General features: G+C 35.4%; 2 protein-coding genes across 7 annotated transcripts in view; both read left to right on the forward strand.

Annotated features, from left to right (window-relative positions):
* Window positions 1-3,508, forward strand: part of LOC107041257 (endoplasmic reticulum aminopeptidase 2) — a 22,092-nt gene extending 18,584 nt beyond the window's left edge. The window contains exon 13 of the mRNA XM_015261718.1: window positions 733-3,508. Coding sequence (XP_015117204.1) covers window positions 733-1,384 — 652 coding nt within the window. The 3' untranslated portion in view covers window positions 1,385-3,508. The remainder of the gene's footprint in view (window positions 1-732) is intronic.
* A 5,153-nt stretch (window positions 3,509-8,661) lies between these two features.
* The window catches only part of LOC107041239 (segmentation protein cap'n'collar), a 97,461-nt gene continuing 82,203 nt past the window's right edge, over window positions 8,662-23,919 (forward strand). For 4 of the 6 annotated variants that reach the window (XM_015261688.1, XM_015261689.1, XM_015261690.1 and 1 more), the window contains exon 1: window positions 8,662-9,961. In XM_015261688.1, coding sequence (XP_015117174.1) covers window positions 9,509-9,961 — 453 coding nt within the window. In that variant the 5' untranslated portion in view covers window positions 8,662-9,508. Of the gene's footprint in view, window positions 9,962-18,018; window positions 18,162-22,356; window positions 22,572-23,919 lie in introns of those variants that run through there. The other 2 variants (XM_015261692.1, XM_015261693.1) reach the window with 2 other exon arrangements.

Here is a 23,919-nt window from a genome sequence, read left to right on the forward strand (position 1 = left end):
GTAAAAATGATGAAACGAGTAATGAAAATGAAAATTCGATTTTGAAAAAATCTATAGAATTTCTATAGATCGCTATAGTAATCTATAAATATGTGAATAGAAGAAGTTGTATATAAAAATTATCTCGATTATTCTATATGGAATTCTATAGAATTTTCGATCGAATAATCGATGCCGACCTAACGAACTCTATAGAGTTCTATAGAGGTCCCCCCAGGGAAATTCTATAAGTTTCCTATACTATAGGGAATTCTATATCCATTCACATAGTAAATTCTATAGAATTCAGCATAGTGGATTCTATAGGGAATTCTATAGCATTCAAAACCCACACCAAATGAAAATGCCACATCTTGTCTCAGATTCTCCCATATTTTCAAGGAAAAAATACAGCGAACACGACAGACTATAAAATTCCCTATAGAATAATTTACACAGATCCAACGAAACCTATAGAATTCTATAGGTGTTGCTCTACTTGATCTGCATCCGTTTCAAAATGGGTGGATAATTACGTGGCTATAGACTATAGAAAAATTAATAGCCGTCCCTACAGCAAGTTCTGCAGAATTCGGCACGGGGAATTCTACAGGAAATTCTATAGCATTCAAAATTCACACCAAGTGAAAATGCGACTTGTCTCAGATTCTCCCCTATTTTCGTAAAAATAACAGTGAAGACGACGCACAGATATTATATCACACCGAAATCCTGACGATTAATTTCTTCCAGACTCCTGAGAATTGCCGTTCTGCAATCAGCAGTGGAACTCCAGTTAGAGGACGTAGTAAAACCAGCGAAAAATCTATTCGAGGACTGGATGCTTCGCGGTAAAAAGATACCCCCGAATATTCGCGACGTCGTCTACGTGGCCGGCATAAGATTCGGCACCGAAAAGGAGTGGCGACACTGCTGGGAGGTGTACAAAAACACGCAAATACCGAGTGAAAAGAGGATAATACTCCAGGCACTGGGTGCCACCACCGATCCCTGGCTGCTCCAGCGGTATCTCCTGAAGTCACTTGACAGAGATAACGTCAAGTCCCAGGATGTCGAGACTGTCATCGCCGCAGTTGCCCGCAATCCTGAGGGACAGTACATCGCCTGGAGGCATGTCAAGGCGTATTGGCCACAGCTGCACGCCCTCTTTGGTAATGGCTCCGTGGGACTCGGCCCTCTCATCTCATCTGTCATCTCTGACTTCTTCACGGAGTACGATCACCAGGAAGTCACTGAATTCTTCAAGGATGTGGACGTCGGCAGTGGGGCACGCACCCTTGAACAGAGCCTCGAGACCATCAAGTTGAATATTAGGTGGGTCGCCAATAATGCAGATGACGTTGATTCGTGGTTAATTGATAATTTCAAGGAATATGCGGGTTAAACAACAAATATCATTTGTGAAGGTAATTTTATTGTGATTAATGACGTAGTGTTATTCGTTGCGTTCCTGGGGAGCGTTGATCAACGGACGGCTGCTCAACACATCGTGTAACAATTCAAGAAGCCTCTGGAGTGAAAATATTTGGGTGAAAAAAAAAATTAATAGCTTGAAAAATTTGTTCATTTTTCAGGAATTGGATGTGAGCAAATTGAAAGGAATTCGGAGAGTATAAATTATTTTAAAGAATGTTCAAAAACGCGAGGTGGTCGTCCACTGAACCGCCATCTTGAATACTTGGGAGCTTTCAAAATGGCGGCGCCGGCATATTGGAGTTCGTGCATTTCCAAACAATTTTCACTCCCGAGAACTCTTGATCAATGGGTTTTATCGAATATTTGATAGAAAAATGTCAATAGATTTTTATTTTTCTGTACAACTTGTTCTATCGAGATTGTTTTCATAATAATTCTCGATTATTTACTCGAATGACGACGGTACTTCGATTCTAGAGTAATTAATTTTGAAACTCTCAGGAATGCACAATAACTTAATTTAGTATATTTAATTGAATTAGCATATCAATATTATGAAGTAAATAAATTTGGTACGATACGTTCTTCCCATTGCAAATACAAAATGTTCTTATGATTATACGATACAGTAATTAGACTATTTTGCCAACAATCATGACTCTATCGACTCGATAAAGTGTATTTCACTGTTATTCACAGAATAGTGATGAAAACCAAAAATTTAAAAAAATGGAATAACTATATTCAAAATGCAGAAACAATAAACCAAAATATTATGTGTCGTGTGCCATGTGTTCATGTTGCTACAGGACCTTGTGATCTTGACGCGGGGTACGTCCAAACAAGCATGGATCTAGTTTATATAAAATCCATGCTGATAGATTTAAACCAAAAAGAGCAAAAAAAGATCTGATATTTTACTATTGGAGAAAGGAAAATAAAATCAATGGAATATTTATTACGAATGTATTGCTGCGCTTTGCATATGATAGATTCAAATCTCTTTTTTTTTCTTCTTTCTTTTGCAAATAATGTATTTCTCAGCTGATATTGATTTTCAAGCACGAGCGTCCGTCCCACAGACATCTATCTATTTCTATTTGATAAGAAAACAATCCTATGAAAGTCCCTCCTGCTTGCTGATTAATTATCATTGCTTTTTCTTGATTGAAGAGTGAAGTGGTGATGGGAGATAGCAATTACTGCGAAGACACGTGTGCGAAAAAATTTATAGAAAAAAAAATCGATTTTCATTTTTCTATAATTTTTTTGTGAAATGATATTTATAGAAATTTTTTGGATTGAATTTTCTAGGAATTTTGGGAACTTATAGCATTCAGCTATAGGAAATTCTATAGAAAATTCTATAGCCTAATGACAAAAGTTTCTAATTTTGCCGAAAATTGATTTCTGAAAACTTTATAGATATCACGTGACAAGTTCTAAAGAAATTCTATAGCCAACATCTATAGAAAGTCCATGTAACGCCTTCGATAGAGTTCGATAGAATGGTCCATTTTATGAAATTTTGTAAATTTCCAAATGTGTAGATAATTAGACGGCTACAAACTTTAGGAAATTATGTAACATTCCCCGTCACAATTTCTATAGAATCTTCTATAGCCAAATTCTATGAGTTGCCAAAATTTATGGAAACCACGAGAATTTTCCCTGCATAATAAAAAGAAACAAGATACTATCTTTTAATATTATAGATTGTGCAATTCTGTTGATTTTTTTTTTTGCCAAGTCTATTGCGCAGATTCTCTAAGTTCTATAGAATAATTTATGGACCATATACCAAAAAACCATGAATTCTACAGCAGCAAAATTGATCGAATTCCGTGTAACGCGCTCTTCAGAAATGCCTATACTTGATTTTTATTATTCTATAGAAAATTCTATAGAACTGTATAGCCGTTTCTATAGCCCAATTCTGTAGGTTCCCAATTTTTATTTGGACATTGAAAAACGAAGCGAAAAATCTTCTCTCAGTGTTATAAAACGCTATAGAATGCTATAGAATTTTTTCCCTCGTGTAAAACAACTCACTTCGCCACTTCACAACAAAATCAAAAAGCGAAAAAAAAAATAAGAATATCCAGTACCAATTGAACGATTATATACTTATATACCTTTATGTGATGACATTTTCCTGTCATTATCTGAATACGTAGATTTTTATACACTTCAAGATGAATGAAACAAAAAAAAATTTACTAACAAAAATGAAAATGGCGAATTAACGAATCGACGCACAAGCTAGAAATTTACATGTAAATAGAGTATTTTTTCACTGATATTTCTCGATCATCGGAAGAATGAATAAAAATTGCAAATGAAAAAAATCATCAGTTTAATGAATGCGTCGAGGCGAATAGAGCGCCAGTATGATTTCTATCGAATTTATTAACATCTTCAAGAGAGAGCATATTAATCGGCCTATTTCGAAAAAAAATCGTTTTTCTTTGTTCATCGATAAAAAACACGTTTATACAGGAGTCAATAGGCCAATGCCGGTGTCATCTTTGTGGACATTAATATGCCCTTCTAGTCATCAATTTATTCGAACGTGTAAATTTCATTGTTGTTTTGTATTTTATATCCATATTACTTGACCTACTTGTACCATATTATCAACTGTACTGTAATAGATATTTTGTTGTAAAAAATATTCTGATGAAATTATTGAATTCCCTTCTGTATTTTGTGGTCGTGAGTCATTTCACGCGACTTGTATGGTCAGGCCGGGATTTCTCTTGCATTGAGTCATCTCGCATTTGTAAGGAGTCCTTTAAATGTTTAAATGTCCCATTTTTTTGGTTCCTGAACAAACGGTACGATTTTGATGATTTTTTTTTCAATTTTAAGAATTTTGAAAATATCTATTTAACTCTTTTGGATTGAATCATCGTCTGATTAATATTTAGGATTTTGCGATGCTCCAAAAAATCAGTGGATATTCATTTTTCTATATACCTTATTTTGCTAAGATTGTTTCTATAGAAATTCCTATAGAACATTCTATAGAATTTTCTATAGATCAATCTGTGAAAATTCTTGGGGAGAAATGTAAAAGAGTCTATAGAATTCCACGTAACGGTTTCTATGGAATTTTCTATAGCTAAAATCTATAGATTTTCAAATTTATAGAAACCGACGGACAAAACATTTTTCAAAAAATTGATAAATTTTCATCCTTTTATGACACTAATTCACGTGAAATTTTTTCTATAGCCATTCCTGGATTAAAATTCTATATTATTCTATAAGAAAATTCTATAGCGTCCTATAGAATAATCTGTGCAGTCTTCTGCCAAAAAATCTATAAATGCGACTATAAAAACTCAATAGATTTCCACATTATCATTTCTATAGAATTTCTTATAGCCAAATTCTATAGGTTTCCAAATTTACAAAAACCGACGAAAAAATATTTTACAGAAAAAATTATGTTTCGATCTTTTCCTACAACTGATTTAAGTGAAATTTTCCATTATTCTATGGAAAATTCTATAGAAATTCGCAAACATAAGTATTGACTTTCAAAATGATTTTTTGTTCATTTCATAGCTCATGAAAATGTCTTCGAAATGGGGTCAAACTTTTTGAATTTCACCATATTTTAATTCAATGATAACATTTCGTTCATTAAGTCATCATCTGAAGCAGTAATTAGAATTTATGAATGCTCCATTTGTCAAATGATCCGTAGAATTGAGAAAAAAAATCAATAAAAAAACCGTTGAGCGTGTTTTAACGGCGGTCGATGCTCAGAAATTTACATTATCAACCCGACAGCTCGTCTTCCCGCCACAGTTCAAACCCCTACACGTCATTACTTCATGAGTGACTGTCGTGACCGTGTCCATCAACATCTCTGGGTGAGTGGAGGGAGGTCTTTCGGTTTTATCTACAAACACTGACGATCGACGAAACAATGCCAACTCTGGAGAACGCAACAAGAATTACTGAAAAATCAGTCTTCACTAGGTGACGCTTGCAATTCGCCCTTTTCTCGATTTTTTTATTCGCGGAAATTGAAAGTGAGCGGCTCGCGGCAATAAAAGTGAAAGCGAGTGTGACGTATTACCGAAGATAAGTGAGTGCTTTTAATTGTTGACGATCCAGTCAGTGGGTGAATTCAACTTGATTTTTTTTCGTGACGAATTGAAGAATAATTCAAAATGCAAATTGAGGATTTACCAAGAATGCGCACGCTCTCACCGGAGACTGTGTCGGATTATCACTTGAAGTCTTTGAAATGCTCATGCAAGGTATGAAAACATCTCCTAATTGTAAAAGAAAAATAAATCCATAATCTTTTTCGCATTTTGAAATTAAAAAACCATCGCGAGACGAATAAATTCGCAATTAGTGATAAAAATTGCTTTTCAATTTTGAATAATTTAGGAGGGGTACAGTGAAATTTTTCAATCTTTTCTTCGCTTTCAAGGTATTTTTTCAAGCTTCAAAATGAGCTTTGATTTATCGAAACGCTTAATTAGGTCAGGAAATAGTGTTGATTGTGGACAACCTGTTCTGGCGCCCTTTACAATTCATAATTATGAGGCATTGAGGATTATCAATAATCAATTAATGATGAAATTAACGTGGAATTTGAGTCTCGATGTGCCACTTGCAATTGACGTGCGGCAACGACGCCAGCACATGGCGGCGTACAAAGTCCGCGGCACTACTTCAACGAATTGAAAATGAGGAATTTCTATAGAAGTACTGTCAATGTCCCAATTAATGCCACTAGAAGGTTTCCGCGTCGTTACTGAGGTTCAGACAATTATATTGTTTTTGCTGTTCGTCAAATCAACGCACCAAGTAGATAGCTAAAACTCTTCTTATCATTTGAAATTGACATTTCCTCAAATGAATGATCAAACAAATTAATATTTGAAAAAAGGACAACCTCCGTCGTGTGCCAGTTTCTGCCACTTGGGAAGGCCATGTCTCAGTTATTGCCATCCTTCGGTGCCAGTTAATGTCAGGTGGAAAAATCACCCGCAGCAGTGAATTTGATCATTATCGAATAATAATGATCAAAATGACATTGGATCATCTATAAAATGCGAAATGAATCGAAAGATGGCATATGTATCCTCCCATTGTTATAAATATATAGTGTCAAAGATGCTGATAGGTCAGCTTGCTCTCAAATACGAGTGGCAGAAATAGGGACACGGGTAATTGGGGTGGTGTCCCAGTAAGTGCCAGTTGTTGACAGATCGCGGATACTTTGTTATTTAATTTTGAATGTTTGTAATTGTGCGATAGCGATAATTTTTTTCTGACTGGAGGAATAGAAAATTCTCTTTGCACTAAGATGATTTGTTTACTCTACCTCGGTAAATTTTAAATTCTATCCATTAAACAAGCGCTGAGGGTGGCAGGAACCGGGACAGTGGCAGTTAATGCGACATTGCTGGTAACACAATGGAACGGAATAGGAAAAATAATAACCGGCAATTCACCTCCAGTAATGTCCCGCAATTTTCGAGTTTTATCGGAAATGACCGTGTCAGTGCGCGCTGCTGCAGCCATGTGTGCACATTAATTATCATTAATATTTGACGTCGTTATCTGGTTGATAACAACGGAGTTATACAAGCGTCTTGAAGACATTCCGGATTGAAGACGGAAGTGGATACCCTCGGAGTTGGTAAAAAAATAAAAATGAGATTTTTTGGGCTGGAGTGCGGGGCTCGCGGACGAAGTACTTCGGATCTATTGACGGGGGTCAATCGATGACCTCTTGGGAAGGATCGGAATAAAGACTGACAATCGCTGGACTTGTGACGTTTGCGGGGCTATAGATGCAGGAAAAGATGATGAATGTTGTGCGTCAGGGGTTAATGCAGTGGCGCATTGCGTGGGGAGCCACTGTTTTCTTATTTCCGTTAATTAATCGATTGATCAATTGTTTTTAGCAGCTAATTGTTGTCAGCAAAGTGAATGATTGATCAAAAAAATTTTCATTTGTATTTTTTTTTCATGGGGTGATGAATAAAATTGTTTCATTGGAGCCTTTTTTAATTATTGTTCAATTATTTCGAGAAGAATTTTGGCTTCCCTCTGAAGTCACACATCAGTGCGATAATTTCCTGTTTGAGTCTTCCTTTTATGAGTGGAGTGGAGGAACATCATTTATCTGATATCGATGATACTGCGATTTACCTTGAATCGTTTCTGATGCGATCAAAATACAAACGCAGAAACAAAATGTAGCTAAATGGAATTTTCAATGAGATTTTTTCTTTTAACGTTGTCAATAGAATTTTTTCAGTTAGTTTTTTTCTTCAGTTTTGCTTTTTTTTAATAATATAATTTTCGATATAATTGAAAACAAAATTTTTTCAATGAAAAAACTGAAATTCTAATTTTGTTTTGAAAGTGCAATAGAAATTCCCTAAAATTCTCATTAGAAATTTAGTGAATCAATTTTTTTTGTCAATAGAATTTCTTTTTCTTTCAATTTTATCAATGGAATTTTTCTTCTCCAAGTTTTCTAGAATTTCCTGCATTAAAAAATGAAATTTAATTTTTTTTCGGAAAGTGTAATAGGAATTCAACAGAATTTTCATTAAAATTGTTTTAATGGTTTTATTTTCTGAATAAAATTTGCTCTTTCTTTCAATTTTTCAACAGAATTCTTTTTTGCAAATGACTTTCTTCTTCAGTTTTATTTTTCAATATAATATAATTTTCAATATAATTGTTTTCAAAATTTTTTTATCAAAAAATGAAATTCTAATTTTTTTTGAAAGTGCAATAGAACTTTCATTAAAAATTTATTCAATCAATTTTGTTTGTCAATAAAATGTCTTTCTCTTTCAATTTTATCAATTGAATTTTTTTCTCTAATTTTTTCTTCAGTTTGCTATTGAATAAACTAACTAAAAATTTTTTTGCATGAAAACAAAGTGAAAATTCAATATTTTCCGCAAGTGAAATAGAAATTCAATTTCACCAACAGAAATCCCGCAGCATTTCCCCAACAAATTTCCGAATAAATTTTGTTTCCCACCATATTTTTCTCTCAATTTCCCAACACGATTCTCATGCTCCCCCAAAGTCTCACTTTTCCAAACCCTAGTTTTCATTTTCCTGCAAAAAAAACAAGTTTCATCACACACGTGTCAGCCCCTCCAGCCCCCCGTCGCCTCCCGCCCCTGAGCGATGCCCCGACGTTGCCGGAGCGACTGCTGAGTCACATACCGCGCTCCGATCTCACCGAGCAAGTCGTGTCCCCAGTGACTCCGTACAATTCCCGATAAACCGCTCCTCCACGAGTTTCCTCACCACCCGAGAAGTGTCATCACCGGAAAAACCCGAAAACCCCGTGAAAATGTGTATTGGACCCTAGCGGCATGCCCCATCGCGTCGTTCCGCGCCATTCCCAGGTTCACGCGAGTTAATTCCCCCCAAAAACCCCAAACCCCAAAAAAAACTCCCAAAAACAAAAATCCACCTGTGCATCGCAGCGCTGCAGTCGCCCCCGCAGTGTCAACTCCCCAAAAAAAAACAAAAATAACCCCCCAAATTAGTGAAGTGATTTTCCATTTATGGATTCGAAGTGACAGGCAATTTCCCCCGGATTAAAGTGCAATTGTGACTAACTCGTGCGCACTCGGACACTGGTGTCCTCCATAGATGAGTTTTGAGGTTATTTTAGTACCACATGTAACTGACCAAGACTAGACGCGAGTGGAGGACCCAGTGCTCGTTTTATTTCGCGTCTGACTGTGCAGCTGAGAGGTGCATCCTCCAGAATCGCCAGTCTCTTTGTTCTCGAATAATAAAGTGAACTGATTTTCCGATAATCTGACATTAAGACTCGATACGCGATGAATTCGCCGAGATAAAAGTGTTTTCGTGGGGACATTTAACCGGTTGACGAATTAAACTGAATGGAAGTGACAGTTGGTGGTGCTGATGACAATGCTCGTCGATTTTTGAGTACTTATTGTTTTCTCTAGTGGTGATTACGTTTCTGTGATAGTTCAGTGAGGCCTGGAGTGATGGTACAGGGGTGAGGGCTCATTGGGGGATTTTTCAGTGAATAAATTGGTGAAGTGCAATGCTGTGCATCAAGAAACTGTACAGGGAGGAGCTGCTCCAGCTGGCTCTGCTGTTGTCCCTCCTCAGGGTCGACCCAGACAGCTATCTGGGGCTGGACATTCAGAGCATTGGAGTGGGGTCTTTGAACCTACACAATGGGTCCGGGTGGCACACCGACGCCAGGACTGTCGTCCACAGACCCATGTTTGTCCATCCCAAGAACTTGGACTCTATGCTGATTAATTATGAGAGGGATCTGTTTGAGGAGCTCAATTCGCTGGGGAGGTACAACAGATTGGGTGCGCCTAATGACATTCATGCGTACTTGTTGAATGTGGAGGACCCTGGGAGGGATCCTGGCGAGGCTGCTGGACCCAGTGCTGAGGGGAATGGGAGGAATGCCAGCGAGCCTGATCCACACAGCGAGGCTCAGGGGAATCGCCAGGACGCCAGTGCTGAGTTGACACAAGAGGTATTGATGATCTTTTTTTGGGAATTTGGGGAGTTTCGGGGAGACAACAGTGATTTTGACAAAAACCATATACTTGAGAGGAGTATTTCAGGAGCGAAGTGCTAAACTGGTGTAAGTCGATTTTGACTATTGCTCAGTTTTCAATGAATATCTCGGAATCTAAGGGAAATAGCGAAATTGTTATTGTTTGCTTTTTTGTAGAGCAAATTGAGAGCTACAAAAAAGGTTATGACAAAAATTTTGCTGTTTCTCTTAGATTTTTAGATATTTATTGAAAACTGGGCTGTAGTCAACATCGACTTATACCGGTTTACCACTTCACTACTGATTTATTTTTTCAGTATTTTTTTAGCAAGTTAGTCATGACCTTCAGTGAACTCCCTCAATAATTATCAATATTACACAGAAAATGAGAAATTTAGATGAAGCTGTGACTGGCAGAATTTTTGTCAGCGGAAAATTCAATTTAGGGGGAATATTTAAGTGTGGGAAAGTTAAATAATCATTGTAGGGGAAGGTGGGGCAAAATGGATTAGAGTTTAACTTTAGACTTTTAGAGTTTTTTTTTAACTTTAGACTTTTGTTTTAATTACTCATAACTCAGAAACAAATTTATCAATTAAGCTTAATTTAGACTCATCACAAAGGGAAAGAATTGTTCTCTGCTAAGAAAAAAAATGATTAAATTTTATCAACATTTCAACCGGTCATTAACATTTTAAAAAAAGTCAAAAGTGTCCATTTTACCTCAACCTCGCCTACAAATGTTTTTTAAGTGCAAAAGCGTTCGTACATTGCTTGAAAACATTTGTACACCTCTAGATTCGCCTAAGATAAATCTTCTGTTGTCGAATCTTTCGCTAGGTTCATCCAAGGGCACATGCAACATTGTCATCCTCTAAAGCAACATGATTGTCATAATTGAAACGTAATCAGGGTCGGCCGGGAATGACTCGATTGGAGAAATATGATTTTAAAAAAATTTATGTTTCTCAAGCAAATGAAAATTTAGGAAAAATAATTTTTTTCTCAGGGTTGGGGGATAGTTTTCCTGTGGGAACAACTTTAAGGAAAATACGTGAAACTTTAGTCAACAAATTCTACTCGGGTTTTGCTGGAATTCTAGTTGTTTTATCTTCTTGATGTTCTGGTTTGGTCTTGGGGGTTTGAGGATATTGCTGATGGACATTTTTTGTAACTCGTGGGGAAATATTTGAGGGAAGAACACGCAGCTGTCTTTGAAAAGTTCTATTGGAATTCTCATAAAATCCTAGTAAGAAATTCTGTTTGTTTTATTTTTGCTATGTTCTGTTTTTTTAGAGAGTACTTCTTTGTCATGATTTGAAATCAGTGAAGAATGAAAGCAAAGAAGGAATATAATTTCAATAAAATTATTCTAGGACTCCAATGTTGTTCTACGAGATTTCCATTGCAGTTATATCACAATTTTACTGAAACTTTCATTTGTTTTGCATCCAAAATTTGTTAAAAAATCGACGCAAAGAAATTATAGATATAATAATTGAAAAAAACAATAGATGTTGATTGAAACTGTTGGTGAATGATGTTGACTAATTTCCAGGACAAGTAGAAAAATTCTAATTGAAAAATATTGAGTTTCATCTAAGAAATTCTATTGAAATTCTCTTAATATTTCCACTGAAGTCCATCAGAATTTTATCACAAAGTGATTCATTCATTTTATTACTATTATTCTTTTCATAGATATTCAGTAGGAAAAATAACTAGATTCTGATTTTTCTGTATGAGGTGTTCTCTTGAGACTAACCAGAAATTCTTGGGTATGAATTTTCCAAGATTTTTCCTGCTGTTTTTGTTTTGATTCTCATTACAAGCGCAAGGAAAAAAAAATTCATGTGCGAGAATTCATGTTAAAATCCCTATTTCCATTGAATTTCATGCTCTTGAATTTTCTAGTTATTAACCATTAAAAAATTGAACTCTGAACCAGAATGAACCTTTATTCTTTACAAAGCTACAATATTCACATTCAAGAAGGCACAATCTGAATTTAATCAATTCAATCCCAGATAATAATTAATTATTCCAATCACCCCAAACTATGAATTTTCTTAATTTCACAAAATCCTGTGTATTCATCACAAAAAAATCCCCAATTACACTCACAGTTGAATAATTAATTTATTCCAAACAAATGCCCAAAACTTCCCCCCAAAATCGCACACATAAACAACAAAAATAAATAATATAAATCTTCTGTCATCGACATTCTTCTAAATCCATCGTAATGCGCCCATTCGGAAGCAATAAAACGACCGGGAAGCGTTGTCCGAACGTTAGCCATGATTCTTTTAACAAATTTACACTGATGGCATCACGTTCTTTGTCTCTTATCGTATTCTGGCACCGAGACTGCCCGCATTTGCGTATTATCCGCTGACTGGCATTGATATTGCTTCCTTCAACAATCATTCAATCACCAAAGAGCTCCACTATTTTCCTTTCACACCTGCATTTTTTTTCTCTCCCGCATGGAGAAGCATAATGCAGTGGAAAAACGAGTATTTCGGTAACTGAAAAAACAACGAGTACCGAACACTTTCGTTCCTCCTGGCGTGGGATCAATTATTTTTCTTTCTGAGAATTTTGTAGACACGAAAATTGAAAATAGCTGGGCCGTGTGCGCCGTGGAATCGATATATTCTTCCTCCTTTATTCTCGATCTCCAGACGATTTTGGTGCAAATGACCCCGGGTTTTTTTTTTGTTTTTTACTGGGAGCTGCGTCATGCGAATCCTCTGCTGTGACCTTGTGTCACACACACACGTCCTTCAGCCTCCTTTCTCTTCTGGGGGATACGAAATTGGCTCTTACGCGATTGTTTAGGTGCACGGAGTGGCACGCACATTTTTTTTATCAAACAATTGTTTTACTTTAATTCAGTAGCGAAGGGGTAAAAGGAGATGAGTCAATTTTGACTATTGACCAGTTTTCAATCAATATCTCGGAATCTAAGGGAGATAGCAAAATTTTCGTTATAACCTTTTTTGTGGAGCCGATTGAGTGCTACAATAAATGTAATTACGAAAATTTCGCTATCTCCCTTAGATTCGGAAATATTCCTCAAAAACTCAACTGGGAGATAAGTCGACTTATCTCAGTTTACCACTTCACTACTGAATTAAATGAGAGACGAGAAAAATGACAGGAAAGCGATTTCTCAAACCAAGTGACATTGAATTAATTCATTGAATAGTTTTTAGCCTCAATTCTAAAATATTTTAATGCAGAAACCATTTGAATTGATTTGAGAACTTATTTTCTTGATGTGAACCAATTTCTTGTCTTCTCAGTGTAAAGTCCAGTTGTTTGTTGGAGAGTTTTGATCATCTGGAGTTTCAATAGAATTTTTAGAAATTAATCGTGGGGAGATTAAGTGATAAATTTCAAAGATTTTATTTTGAAAGACATTTGAGAATTTAGGAGATTAATTTTAGAACAGGGAATCCATAAATTAAAAATCCCAGATGTTCTGAAATTTACAGATTTTTAATGCATACTAGAAATGTTTTTTCTCTACGTAATCTCAGAATTAATTCAACATTAATTGAGCCTCAATTCAGAATTATTATTTTATTCTTATTAATCGAAACAAATTAAACATTAATTCAGAATTATTCGCGTCAAAGTATCAGGTGATACATTTTTAATAAAGCATGGCTAGATTTATTTTCGAACAGGAAAAATCGTCAATTGAAAACCACAAATGCTTTGAAAATCATAAGAATTCAGTGAATACTAGAAAATTCAATTTCTATTTAATTTCATGGAGTAAACTTTCATAAATTGTGGTTTTACATTAAAAAATCTCACAACACGATTTTCGTATCATCCAATCCGAATGCAAATTCCCTCACAACCGTTTACATCGAATTAATCGACACTCCTCTCCATAATTGGCCAATGGGGGCAATGAAACAAGAGTTTGTCATTAGTACCCCCCGATATTGGAATGGAAGTGGTGTCCAACTAAACCTTGGAGACGGCTCCTGACGAAAAAGGAACGAATGGATGTTGCGCGAGTGCTTTAATTGATTGACCCCTGTCCGATCCGCCGAACAAAGTAGTCGGGGCGATGTCGTGGTGCTATAAGGCATCGACACGCAATGCTATGAGATCATTCCGCTCTAGTCACTCTCGCATGCACTTCATCTTATCTGGCTCAGTGGGCCACCTGTGGTGAACGGCCTTGCATGCACAATCGCATCATCCGTCTACACGTTGATCGAATTACTAATTTATGGGTTGTATTTTGATATGGTTGATCGATCTTCACCGCTTTATTCATATTTTGATTTTTTTTATTCATGATCAATTCAACGTTTTGTTATATTTTGCGAGGAATTTTAGGAGGAATTGTCAATAAATGTTTTCAATAACTGAAAATTTTTTTTATAAAAATTCCGTCAAATATTTTTTCGCAAAAGCAGTCGTTTCTGAGATAAATGAATGAAATTAAATCATGAATTTCTCATTTCTCATTTTTCTCTTATTCATTCATCATGAATAAATGGTAAATAAAATCAGGAATTTCTCTGGAAAAAATGATACGATTTGAATAAATCACGTCCCTTTTTAAGGGTTAAAAAAATACCTTGAAAACGAAAAAAAATTGTCGAATTTCGTTCTGCAAATCTCGAGATAAACACATAATAACAAATTCTTCCTAATTTCACTTCTTGAATGAATATATGAATATAGACCATTCTGTTAATAATAACATAATTTTTGCATTATATTATTATAATGATATATTAATTTTGCATTATATTATCCCGATGCTGGATTAAATTTCTGAAAAATCCGCGCGAATTTCTGGAACTGAACAAAGAAAAATCCATAATGCAATTCTACGAAGCACTGAAGTCATCACTGCCAAAATAATGCAAACACAAGCAAAAAAACTCGTCTCTCTCTGCAAATGAGCGTGCAACGGCCTCGATTGTAAAAATATCGAGTTGAAAATATAAAAAGTGAAACTGAAGACGTTAGCGAACCACCGCAAATGCGTCCTCATTTAGCGTGTGCATTTGAGCCACCGCCCTTGCACTTTTTCTTCTCCAGACGAAACGATAAATCGTTTCTTATTGCTGCACTCGCAAAAATAAATTCTAAATTCAGCGAAGGCTGTTTCAGAAATACTCAACAGCAATTACGAATCTCTCTGGGATCAATTGATTTTGATATTCATTAATTTGCTTGCCCCGCGATTGGAGATGATCATGTCCTGTCATATCTGATAACTTTTCTACTGGCGTCTTGCCTGCAGCTGGCGCCACGTCAAATTGCCGAGCGCGCGTGGCTGAGAGACAAAGGAAACTGTTCGCGAACTAGAGTTCAATGCGCCAGTTGGAGCTTCTGACACTGTAAACACTGTCACATTTATGCCAACTGATGAATCGCGTTTCGAGAGGAGTGTAAAATAAACTCGTGTGGAAACAATACAATGGATTTCTGTTTTTCATTTTTTTTTGTCTCTTGACGACTGAAGGCTTTTAAATTGATGACCACTCGGTCCTTGGCATTGGCAGCATGCCTACTTCGACGATTCGCGTGGAACAACATCTTCATCCTTCGGGTTGTGGTGTACGTAAACGTGTTTTTGTTGATTTATCAAAGGAATGAAGAAACGAGTTAACGGAGGACTATGTTGGATGAATTTCGCGGGAGGCGCTTGGGCATGGGGATGACAATTCAGAGATGGCGCGGTGGAGCGGCGGGAATCCCCGGTGTGTCTGTCAAGGGTCCGGAATTTCTACATTAGAATTTATAATATACTTGCTTTTGGGATATTTTACCTTTTGCTTTTGACCTTCTCTTTAAAAAAAATCAAATGAAAGAATCATCGGTTCTAAAAAAGCGTGGATAATACCTCAAATCGAAAATAAGAACTCGAACATGACGAATATCTGAAACGAATGGTGGAAGTAACGCGGTTTTCATGAGTACAATCGTCAAACAAAAGAGAATTGAATACCATTCTATGAAACATGAATAAACGAATCATAATTGTCCAAATCATTTAGGTCAGAGGAAAATAGAATAATTCTACTTTCTTAATATTGCGTTTACTAAGGTTTTCTTCGAACAAAGTTGATTAGAATTAATAGCTAGAATTATGAGATTATCTCACATTTTTGAAGTTAAGGATAGGAGAATCTGAATGCAATATAGTGAAAATGATGATCGTTTTTTTCACTTTGAACAAATAATATTAATATCCAAATACAAAATTTCTAAACATGACAAATGTCTAAAGATGATGCCTGTTTTCAATTGAACGTCAGAGTTGTGACATCATTATCTAGGAGGACAATGGGGTCTAGGAGTATGTATAGAACGTTGGCGTCTAGGAGTCTCCCCTGGTTCAAAACCATCTTTAGAGGTCCTAGCACGCCATTTCTCGACCCGCTCTTTCGTTTGAGCCCAAAAAAACATTCATATCTTGTCTGACATCTTTGCTACAAACTCGGGTTTTCAACTCGGGTTTTCAATTGAAATTGGAATTGTTAATTTACACAATAATAGGAGTGTATTGACGATAAATTGGGACAGATGATTCTCATCGTTCGTATTGCTGTTGGCAATAAGAATGATCACAAACAATTGATTGAAAAATGGAATGTCAGACGGAAAAAAGTATATCAAGTCCATAATATGCAAAATTAATAGTCAGAAACTTCTGAATCAACTGTGTCGCACGAATGTCGCGGGATGCATTCCCAGAGGAATGGCAATACAGAAAATGCGATGGGGTAATACATCACACGTTTTCATCATATACATGTCCACACGTGTACCTTGCCTCGTGGCTCACGACAGACGATTGCAGCGATGCAATAGATGCGCGTGCGTTAGATCTGACACATGACACGTTGTCACGTGGCCCATCGGCCCATCTCTCTGTGCTATTCTTCCCGCCTCTTATCGCGGACTGATTGACCCACTGTTGATAACAGCTGGAGATTTTATATCTTCACCTTCAATTTTTATTTCTCGCTGCATGACGTTAACGACGCTTCACTGATTAGTGGACAAGGACAGCTAGTATGCGGAATCGAGAATCGGGTATTATTCTGAGATTATAATTGACTGTTGCGTAACGAAGGAGAGTAACATTGAATTTCTAGTTGTTTGTTCGCGTAGAAATTTTTTTCTCGCGCATTCTAAAAAAGTTAGTTCTTGCTTTGCACTTCAGGTTTGTAATTGACTTGTTGATTGAGTTTCTGAACAATTTTTTGTATTTTTAGAGTGTCTTTCTGCTATAAAAATCAATGAATTCAATATTCATCATTAAAAAAATCACTGATAATTGTTTATTCATTTAACAAATCCAACAAACTCTCATTAAATCCAATTATTTAGAATGAAAAGTTTATTTTTCACGTTTTGCGTCTTCAAAAAGGAAAATTTTTCGAGCCAATGCAATAGCAAAAATCGCAATTGCTCGCTGACGAAGGACAGTTGCATTGAATTTCCAGTTGTTTGTTCGCGTGGAAATTTTTTTCTCACGCATTCTAAAAAAGTTAATTCTTGCTTTGCACTTCAAGTTTTGAATTGAGTTGTTGATTGAGTTTCTGAACAATTTTTTTCTATTTTTAGAGTGTCTTTCTGCTATAAAAATCAACGAATTCAATATTCGTCATTAAAAAAATCATTAATAATTATTTATTCATTCAAAAAACTCATCAAACTATCATGAAATCCAATTAATTTGGATTCTAAACCTCACGTTTCACGTACTTCCAAAGAGGAAAACTTTTCGAATCAATACAATAATAAAAAACGTCAATAGCGTGTTGCCCTCACAGCAATTTCTGATCGATGAGCCGAATTCAATTGACCTGAAGCGCAATGCCACGTCGGAAGTAATATTTACCCAGCGATTCATAAATCTGCATTGATCAGCATTGGAAATTAATGGTAATGTCTGCCCCGCGGAGTGACCCTGGAGACCAATGGTCGAGGGGGACCGGAGAATACCCGCTATCCTCACAGGGAATGTTCTTCTACACCTGAACACGCGCTGTCGCGGTTTACTCGATTGTGTCGTTGTCTTTTCGGGGATTTTCCTAGTTAGGTTAAGGTGTGCACAGGTGGTATGGCGCGGAAGAAGAAGAAGTATCCGAGGATGATCACGGTTTTTGTGCCCGATGATGTACGGAGAATTCATCATTTTTGTAATTTAATGTGCCAAGTGGAAAATGAGAGCAAGAAAAATCGCCTTCGATCATGAAATTTAGTTTAATGTCCATTCTTTTGGAGGATTAAATGCTATTGGTTGATCTCTTTATGAAACTGTTCAAAATTTTATCTTATTCGTCAGGCGTGATCCGAAGTAACAAATCAGCAACGAAGTGGTAAGAGGAGATGAGTCAATTTTGACTATTGACCAATTTTCAATCAATATCTCGGAATCTAAGGGAGATGGCGAAATTTTCGTAATGACATTTGTTGTAGTACTCAATCGGCTCCACGAAAAAGGTTATGACAAAATTTTCGCTATCTCCCTTAGATTCTGAGATATCGATGGAAAACTGGTCAATTGTCAAAATTGACTTATCTCCTTTTACCACTTCGCTACTGAAATAGATTTCGTAGGACTAATTTTGCTTCAACAGAATGAACTGACTTCACATTTTGTTGAATGTTAAATTATCTTGATAACTTGTGACGTCAGAAAGAAACAGACATGTTTTTTTGGGAATTTACGAAAGCTAGAAAAGAGATCTGGGAAAACTCGTTTTTCATATTCTGTGAGTTATTTTCTGTTGTCGATCGTTTTGGCTAATTGTATTAATTGTATTTTGTTTCTGTTTGTTGTAGGTAAGTCATTTGTGGAATGATCGCGTGTTGAGAAAATGGGGATTGCATTCGGTAGGGGCGAGAGGAATTATATTGGCGTGATTCGTAAGTCTAGCAAACGATTGAGAAATTTGAATTGGTCAAGCTAAAATCTCCAGTGAATATCGAACTATTTATTTAGTTAATAAACAATACAGCATCCGATGTTTCAATCTATTATGTCGATTCTATTCAGGGAGATGACGATTTCTCTCTACGAAAGATGGAAGTTTCGGGAATTTTTTTTGTATCGACATTAGTTTATTTTTATTGGTCACATTTGTTTTTATTGTGTCAAAAATACATATTATCGTATCATCGTAGCGTTTGTGCCACCTGGGCCCAAACTTTGCTTGAACTTTACATAACAAAGACACAATGCCATATTAAGCAAATATTAAAGTCACAATCGCAAACTCCATCGGTCAGTGGATCAATCGCCCATTATCCCCCTCGCGATCTCTGCAACAAGAATATCGATATATATTCGAACGCTCTGACCGCTGATCCTCAATTCTGATTGGTCAATGAGTTACGTGAAGTCAGTCGCTAAGAAACGCGCGGGACTTTCAAATTCTCCACATTTATTCTTGAATTCTGAATTGTTTTCAGCATCCGTAGTGTTTTAGGGATATCCAAGTGCTTTAGCTACTTTTAATCCAGTGAAATGCTTTTCTACTTTTGTAGTCAACCATCAGAACTTTACATTTTACAATGATTTTATATTATTTAAACTTTGCAGGTCTGGGAAAACATTTTAAAAATCGGAAAAAAGTGAAAGTTGACATTTGGAAAAAGGTTGATGAGATAATTTACAAGTTGCAATTTTTGAAAATAATGAGCAGTCTTTATAAATAATTTATGAACAATTAATTTTCCACCATAAAAATCGTTTATTCGGAATCGTAACAAATTTATTCATATTCGGAAATTTAACAGAAATTGATTTATGCCGAAAAAATAAGGTTTCCGAAAGTTTAAACAATTTCAGTAATTTAGTTATAAATAACGATTGTTAGAAAAAATAATTCTATGCAAAATGCAATTTAATTGGAACGGAATGAATTAGAAAGTCCGATTTCTGAGAAAGATTCATAAGATGATTAAAAAATTATTGTCGTCGGAAGTTAAATTATTCGCAATAAACTGAATGATAAACCAATAGAAGTCCAAGTTCTTCATTAAACAAAGAGCGTTTGAGAAATTCAACAATAAAGGGAATTCTAATATTAAACATAAACATCATGTCGAAAATTCCCAGCAGATTTTCTGCGTAATTCACCATTGATTTGCCAACAACGCAATTAAAAATAATCGGCAAGTTAAAAACAGTCGGTATTAATTTATATCACTCTTCTACTTCTCTTTTGCGCACAAGCTATAATTTTCATTTTAAAACGCGCAGTTTGCTGTCAAAGACCTGCGTTGTTAAAACAAAAAGTAATAAAATTCGTACCTCAAACTCTTTTCGCGATTTATGGGGAGACCGCACTGAAATTTCAAACCAAAAATCGGGTCAATCGGTTGAAAAGCTATAATTTAAAAAAATCGGTGGAGAATTGCGTCACGAGAACATTTTTGAAAATCTATTTCACTACAGTCACTCTCTGATTAATAAAAAAAAACCAAAACCCAACTTTTTATGATTTTTTAAATGTTAAAACTGAAGTAGTAAACTCATTAGTACAATAGATGAAGGCCCCAGCGATTTTGAAATAATATAATTGATTTTGAAATATTAATAAAATTGCATACTCCACAAAGGGCGATGAATATCAATTTCTGCGTTATCGACTACCGGTACCTCTCCGTCTGTCGGTAAAATATCTACCCTCAATCGGCATTAACTGCATCTGCGAACACGATAAAGATCAAATCAAACAGATTTTGAGAGATTAATTTAAAATTACAACATTCATTTTAATTACAATTTAATTTTTCCAGTCGTATGAAATAGTTTTTCTACTTGCAAATTCCAAGGACGACTCACACGCGCAACAAATCCCTCCTGAGCCCTCGTAACAATCAGGTTTATTGCGTGTAAAGAGTCAACTATATAGTGCAAAATTTAATGACAGACTGGTGAGTTTGAAACAAAAAAATAACCGGTTTCTTTTTTTTCCGGACTAGCACGAAATCACCGGCTATTCCGACATTATAATACCAGTTCCAGAAATGGAAATGACGGCTCCCTTTCCTTGGAACTTCGTGTGCACAGAGAAAACAAAGTTTCTTTGAGGAGAAAAAAAAAAATCGCACGAAAAATTACTGCAGAATCTAGGTAATCGGAGAAACAAATTGTGTTTCCGGAATTTTTATTTGAAATTGAAATGAGGAAAAATGCGAGACGAAGGATATGTTTTTTATTTTACAACTTCAATTATTTGTAGTTTATTTTCCTCACAATTTTTCGTTGATTTTTCTCTTTGGGGAGTTTTCAGAATAAAATTACTGTTTTAAGAAACTTATGATTTTGATTTAATTTTTAGAAAAGAAATGGTTGAAACATAGATCGGCATCAATCATTAATTGAGTAATATTATGAGAAGTTGCACCTCGCAATAATTACTATTGACTTATCTTCATTGAAATTTGAGAAATAATATAATAATTGGTCATTTAAATTTCTCAATTATTGATTGATAAAATAATTCGGAATTTAAATATTTAAATCGAAGGTTAATTTAATGATAAAAAAATTGGTGAGTAACATTAACAATTGAGTTATTAAAAATTTAACTTCAATTAAAAATTATGATTATGCCGATGTCTGGTTCGAAACTGAGGATTAAAAAATCATTTATATCAAATGAAAAATATTCTAGAATTACGAAAGGGATAAGGAATAAATATTCGGGACCACTGAAATGTTCATTCAACATTAATCAAGTTAAGGTGTCAAGTGACAGATTTTAATAACAAAAGAGTGATAAATTACATTGAGATAAAATCATAAATTCCGGAGAGATTTGAAAAAAAATTCAAACATGAGTTGATTATTAGAAACGTGGGAAATCATCAGTTCATAAACGAGAATATTCTCAATTTAAAAACCAAAATGCTCTGAATTTTAATAACAATTATGCCGGATGCAATCTAAAATAGCAGAATTATAACTTTTCTGTCCGATTAAAACAAGACAAAAAATATAAATTTATTTATAATTCTTTCTGGAATTTTCTGGAAATCAAATGATAGCGTTTGATGATTCATCTTCAATCTTCACGATTTGAAGACGACCATTGGAAGAATATACGCAACATTCCACAATAAAAAATCAATTTCAAAAAACTCCTCTCACAATCTACCACTTCGTTGTTTTTACTGATAATTAGAGAAGTGATGAAAGCAATCATCACGGCACGGAACGCATCGCGATATATAGATAAATCATGCGAATATCGTTATCTCCCTCTCAGACTTGTGTGGAAGTCTAGTCTATATCGCAACTCGTCGTCTGCAAGTGCTTTTTCATAATTCTCGGGTAGTATCAGAAAAGCATACCGCGCTGCCGGGTCTACTCTGTGGGAACAACCTCCATAAAGTCCATAATTCCACCCCCAATCAGCGAAAAAAAAAAGTTAATTAGCAAAAAAAAGTTCAGGGATATCAACAGGTGTCGTCTAACCGTTTGTTGACATTTTAGTGTGCGTAATAACGATAGAACGAGGATTTTTATTAAAATTGTGACGCAATAATGAGCAACTGTGCAGTGTTAATGCCGGTACGTTCTCCAGATTTCTTTACGTTTAGATAATAATTCTGGGGGCTTCTGTGTTTGTTACCGTAAATGTCCCATTAGTTGCCACTGTCCCGGTTCCTGCCGCCCTCAGCGATTGTTTAATGGATAGAATTTAAAATTTATCGAGGTTGAGTAAACAAATCATCTTAGTGCAAAGAGAATTTTCTGTTCCTCCAGTCAGAAAAAAATTATCGCAATCGCACAATTACAAACATTCAAAATTAAATAACAAAGTATCCGCGATCTGTCAACAAGTGGCACTTACTGGGACACCACCCCAATTACCCGTGTCCCTATTTCTGCCACTCGTGTTTGAGAGCAAGCTGACCTATCAGAATCTTTGACGCTATATATTTATAACAATGGGAGGATATATATACCATCTTTCGATTCATTTCGCATTTTATAGATGATCCAATGTCATTTTGATCATTATTATTCGATAATGATCAAATTCACTGCTGCGGGTTATTTTTCCACCTGACATTAACTGGCACCGAAGGGTGGCAATAACTGGGACATGGCCTTCCCAAGTGGCAGAAACTGGCACGTGACGGAGGTTTTCCGTTTTTCAAATATTAATTTGTTTAATCATTCATTTGAGGAAATATCAATTTCAAATGATAAAAAGAGTTTTAGCTATCTACTTGGTGCGTTAATTTGATAAATTGTGAAAAAAAAAATAGTTGTTTGACCCTCTAGAGACACGGAAAACTGCTAGTGGCATTAACTCGAAACGTTGCCGGTGTACGTGTAGACTGTTACGTCAATCTTTCAAGTCTAGTCGTTCGTACTGCCTCGATTGCGCTGGGATCTAATCGTTTTTATGCCCGTGCACAATTTATATAAAATGTGATACAAAGTCGGTGAGGAATCTTGTCCCGTAATTATCTGACTGATGAACAGAAAAAAATCAAAGTGCGATCTGTAGTATTCCATTCATCAATTGCATTAACTAATAATTAAGTTGTTTATTTGCTAATTTTTATTGAAGACACAGAGTTTTTATTCATTCCACTTTCTTCAAAATTTTTAAGTTTTAAAAAATTTTCTTTCATTTGATTTACTATCATTGTTTTTTTATTTATTTATTTTTATGTATGTTAATAAATTAATTTCATTTTTTAATAATTCAGTCTTTATTCGGATCAAGGGAACATTTTTTTTGTGTTTAAACAACGATTTATTCGATGTGAAAAATGCGAATAAAAATCAAGTTCAATTTGAAATAAAATCTTTATTATAATGAACTATTAGATTAGACTAGAGTTTGTTTGATTCGTGTGAACCTTTTCGCTGGGTACATTGCAATTTTGTAGGACATAAACTT

This window comes from Diachasma alloeum, unplaced genomic scaffold, assembly GCF_001412515.2.
Source record: "Diachasma alloeum isolate Michigan unplaced genomic scaffold, Dall2.0 Dall_scaffold_00359, whole genome shotgun sequence".
NCBI classification, from domain to species: Eukaryota; Metazoa; Arthropoda; class Insecta; order Hymenoptera; family Braconidae; genus Diachasma; species Diachasma alloeum.